Genomic DNA, 5,000 nt, shown 5'->3' with positions numbered 1-5,000 from the left:
GATCGTGTGCAAAAATGCCTCTTAATTATGTAAATCTGAGTGCAGTTACAAATAGAAAATATGACTCTAGGAGGAATGCGCTGCGAGGCCGTGAGCTTTGAATGAGTAACACCACAAACTTGCATGGCAATGCGATAAACAGAATCCAAAAGGAAAAACAGTCCGCTGAGAAGGACGAGTCTTCGTTTGACGCCTGACAGCTGAAAAGTAAAAAGTAAAAGATAATGCTGAGGAAAAACCAAAAGTAAAGAAAGCCAACAGAGATAATCTCTGAGAGTGTGATCACCCATTGCAACTCAATGGATATCATTTTTCTAGAATGCATCACAGTTGAGTTGTGTTTGAAAGCTGAAGTAATAAACAGTAAATGATGCCAAATCAACCACAGATGCACTTACAACGGATATTAAAAAGCCAAAATACAGTGAATTCCTTATTGAAGTGGTGATCGATGGCCTAAGGCGTTTCCATGCCATGTCATTTGCTTTAGATTCTCCTTCTATTTCTGTAGTGTTATCTTCTGTCGAAGAGGCGTTTGTAAATTTGGCGTGGACAAAGTGGCGGGTTGTTAGATAATCCAGAGCAGTAGCGTCGCTATTGCTGTACTCTTGGTATATGACTTTATCATCCGTGGATTGAGAATACCATTCTTTGCCTGTGTCTTCCAAGGCATTGTAGCCGATCAGGTCTGAAAGATTATCGCTTTTAATGAAGTCATAGTTCTCAGCAACACTTCGAGTAAAGTTGAACACGATGTGGGCAAAGAATTCAGAAATAGTATGGGCTAACATCTCGGCGTGCCTTTAACAGCTATATGGGGACACCGATCCGTCTCCTCATTCCACTCGATGTCTTTCTATGAGTAGAAATGACTTGGGTCCTGCTAATCAGCTTCAAGCTCCACCGTTTCAGTTTTCGGGGTTGTAAACATTTTTGTGTCGTTTTTTTTTCTGTTTTCAGTTCAGTTATTTTGTTTTATAAAACTTTCACTTGTATAAAGATAGCGAGAGGTAATCGAAAAATGATGTAATTGAGAGTACATGTACTTGATACCGCGGGCACAGTTTTCCCAATCGGACCGACCACGTCCAGTGAATAACATAGACGTCAGTGTCAGTTTTCATATGGAAAATCCGATCTGCAAAAAAGCACTCAGTGCCCATTATCTACTGATAGGAGCTCATCAATAGGAGCCTTTCCAAATAGATTTATTTATAAGATGCCTCCCTTGGGAGATTGAGCACGCCCTCTGTTAAAAGCCGATCAAAACAAAGCTATATCAGTCTCAGCGGCAAGGGAAATATGATACTTTTCGCGGGAAAACATGTTCCGGCCTAAAAATGCCACTACTACCAACAACATGAAAATCTATGACCAAAAAATTAAAGAACTACGCATCAGTTTTCTTAAGCGGGAGTCTCCAGTGGGACATCTAACCGCGGATGGTCGTGTTATTGACACTGTTACACACTTTCAGTTACTTGGAGTGTATATCGCATCTGATCTCACTTGGTCCCATCATGTAGATTATACTTGTAGTAAGGCAAGCAAAAGACTCTATGCTCTTCGTACCCTAAAACGTGCTCTATGGCCAATTTAAGCACTAAAAGCTGCTCCGATGTCTCAGAATTTGTAGAAAACTAGAAATTGCTCAGAGTGCAAAAAGTTGCTCGAAATACGAAAATTTGTTCAAAGGTTGTTGTGAAAAGCCCTATCCTAGACTGCTAGAAGTCCTCTCCAAGTCACTCGCAACCGCCCTCTTTATAATTAGTCACTCAAGCGTGCCGAAAAGCTCTCTCCCCAATCTCTCCCCATTTGTCCCTCGGCCTTTCGGCTCGTTTGCGTGACTAAAGCAAGGCACCGCTGGATGTCTAGTTCAGGCAGCGTTTTCATTTGTAAGCGCATCGTATTCGATGTGGTTACGCCTTCTGTCTACACGACACCGATCGAGACCATTGTCGAAACTGGATCAATTTGAAAACGCTGACGAAAGTAATCAAAACGATACTGTTTCATCTGTCTTGTAAACGGCGAAACCGCATCGATTTGAATGCGGTTGCTATTTTGGGTTCAAACTTTGCATTGTTCGATTTTAAATTGCGAATCTTACACGTAGTGCAGCGATCGCATTTCCATCACGACTTTGATTTCTGGTTTGAAATCGCCTTTTCAGTTTTCATGCATTTGCTGTCCTTAATAAATGGAGAAGCTTATCATAACGATTGGCAGACTGAGGCTTTTCCAATTGTTAACTTTTTCGCAGCCGCTGTTATGCTCTGGCAAACTGATAAAGAAAACAACGAAGCTAAGTTTCTGGATTCGACCTGGAAGAATTCGTGTCTGGTGGGACAATTTTGTGGAAGATAATGGCTCCCTTTCGTCTGTGATGATCATGAATTCGGCGTGACATAAACATATGAAAACGGGTCCGTGTGAACATGTCCAAACCGCGTCGATTTCGATCGACACGGTTTCGAAGTCGTGAAACCGTGTCTATGTGGACCTATATTAAAATGGGTTTAACATGAGTGCAACTGAGTTCAACCTGTTGATTGGGTACCTTGTGACAATCGCAGGGGATCATGGGATGGACGGTTGTTGGGAAAACGTTTTTCACCGTGTGGCTGTGTGCGAGTTCAATTACGTTGGGCCAGTTTTCACCTGTGAATGAATTTTCACCTTCTTTACAGATACCACTTAAAAACTAAATCAGCTCATAATTTCCATTTATGAACAAATATTTCGATTTGGTTTATAACGTGTCAGCTATAAGCTTCAACTTTCATTTTCTTGCTAAGTTATCAAATTCCAAAGTTCAATTCAAGAAATTGCTTCCCATTTTATTTCTTAACACATCCTCTTAAAAAATTGGGAAAAACTGTCAAATGGCCTAACACCATGGACAAAACTACAGACAACAGGTTAAGAAGATTGCGCTAGTTTTAAGTTCCCTGTTAGCAGAGTTCTCTCTTCTTTTTGCGTTCGCTGGGCTGACGAGTGCGTCTTCTCGTACCAAGGTACGAGTCAAGATATACATGAAAGATTCTTTCTCATACAGAGGCGCATCGTTATGGAACTTTGTTAACTATAATGACAAGGAAGCATCCTTGACCCTGAATTTTAAGCAGCTTAGGAAACGAGTCAGCGCTGAAGATTATTTTATAAATTTTAAGTTTGAATGTACGTCAACGTCTACCGATAAAATGCAGGCAACAGAAGTTTATATATTACTGATCACTGTGGCCATATAATAAACCAGATTTGTAAATATGTTTTGATGTAGAATAGGTTAGTTTAATTCTTAAATACACAGTAGATTTAAATAATATATTAGATTTGTAAATATGTCTTGCTCTGGAATAGGTTAGTTTAATTCCACCGTGCACCGGTGGCTCAGTTGGTTGAGCATCGGAAGTATAGAATCAACGGATCCCATTGTGTACGGGCTTCAAGATCAAGTCTCGTGGCCACAAACCAGATGATATCTAGACTGCGAGCAGTCTCTCTTTTGTTCTAAAACGGTTGAAACGAACGCCTACGTTGAATTTTCACAATGGCTGAAGCTGCGGGTCGCAAATACTGCGGGCGTTGGTTAGAGCTCTAACCAGCGCCCGCAGTATTTGCTCACAGTCTATTAGATATCTTCCTACCGTACATGCTCCCGCGACCCAGCTATCCAACGCAAATGAGATATCACGTCAGTCAGAGGATACCAGGAAGGTCTTAAATACACTCGAAATTGATTGACATTAAGGACGGCGCCTACTATTGTTATTGCGCACACGTTCTGCGCATCTGGAGATACTCGGATTTCCTATGGGCAGTGCTAATTAATACAGGGATATTTTAGCGCGTTTTAAAACTATCCGGAAATAGTAAATCTTGGTATCCACAGAGAAAATTGGGGGTAACCATGCATTTTTGAGAGATAATTAAGCTTCAACTTGAGAAAGAACGCCATACATTTCTTTGTATTTTAAAGCTTTTTACAAATATTATTCATCAATTATCTTTGAAAAATGCGTGGTTAGACAGACAGACAGACAGACAGACTGTGTGTTTATTACTAAAAACATTGCAGTTAAAAAAAAAATGAATAGTGCCTCTTTACAAGTAAGAAATAGAAGAAATGATTTAAAACTACTACTATTATAAAATTACAAAGCGACTTCTCTCAGAAATTACTTAAATGCTTCCCTCGCACTCTTAACTATGAATGAATTTGCCAATCTCTTTGTCTTTACAAGAGGCGTGGCAAACCTCCTCTGTCTTCTCAGCTCATATGAGATAGAAACTGAGGGAGGCAGGAGGCTAGTAATCTTACTCCGTGGATCATTAACAATAGACTTAAAAAGGTGTTCTGTTAACTTTTCCTGGTGGGCCCTGATGGACTCAAGCCCTGCTAACTGAAGGGCGTCCGAGTAGTGCACCCTGGGAAAAATGCATGATAGGGCCCTCCTTTGCACTCTTTCGAGCTCGACTTGTGGATACTTTGGTAAACTGTAATGGAAAACAGGGCAAGCGTAATCTAGTGAAGACCTGATACATGCGCAAAAATATGTTACAAGATCTGAAGTAGGAACGTGCGCACGCTTAAGTTGAATAAGAAAGTACAGTTTCTTAGACGCTTTTTTAACAAGTTCTTCTATTTGGTCGTTCCACGTTAGCGTATCATTGATTTTCAAGCCGAGTAGCTTTGTGCTCTGTATGGTTTTGATAGGAGTTCCGTCTATGCAAACCCTAGGGAGTTGCGGGGAGTCACGACTGAAGGATATAACTAACTCTTTAGTCTTCTCGCCATTAAGCTGGAACAAATTTTCCTTGGACCAATCGTAGATTGCATCTACTGCTTCTTGTGACTTGCTCTGTTGGCCTTTAGGTATGTTCTCTGATACCGTGGTATCATCAACATATTTCCACATGTTGAGGATGCTTGGAACAGTCAAGTCATTAATCATCAAGAGAAAATGCCAGGGACGCAACTTTGTCCCCTGTGGCAC

At 40.8% G+C, this 5,000-nt stretch overlaps 1 protein-coding gene across 1 annotated transcript; it reads right to left on the bottom strand.

Annotated features, from left to right (window-relative positions):
- Positions 1 to 4,181: 4,181 nt before the first annotated feature.
- On the bottom strand, positions 4,182 to 4,922 carry LOC137976664 (uncharacterized). Its single transcript, XM_068824028.1, has one exon. The coding sequence runs from the start codon at positions 4,920 to 4,922 to the stop codon at positions 4,182 to 4,184; it is 741 nt and encodes a 246-aa protein (XP_068680129.1).
- Between the last annotated feature and the right edge of the window lie 78 nt (positions 4,923 to 5,000).

Source organism: Montipora foliosa, chromosome 11, assembly GCF_036669935.1.
Source record: "Montipora foliosa isolate CH-2021 chromosome 11, ASM3666993v2, whole genome shotgun sequence".
NCBI classification, from domain to species: Eukaryota; Metazoa; Cnidaria; class Anthozoa; order Scleractinia; family Acroporidae; genus Montipora; species Montipora foliosa.
Note: the sequence above shows the minus strand (reverse complement) of the source record. Positions and strands in the feature narration are given on the sequence as shown.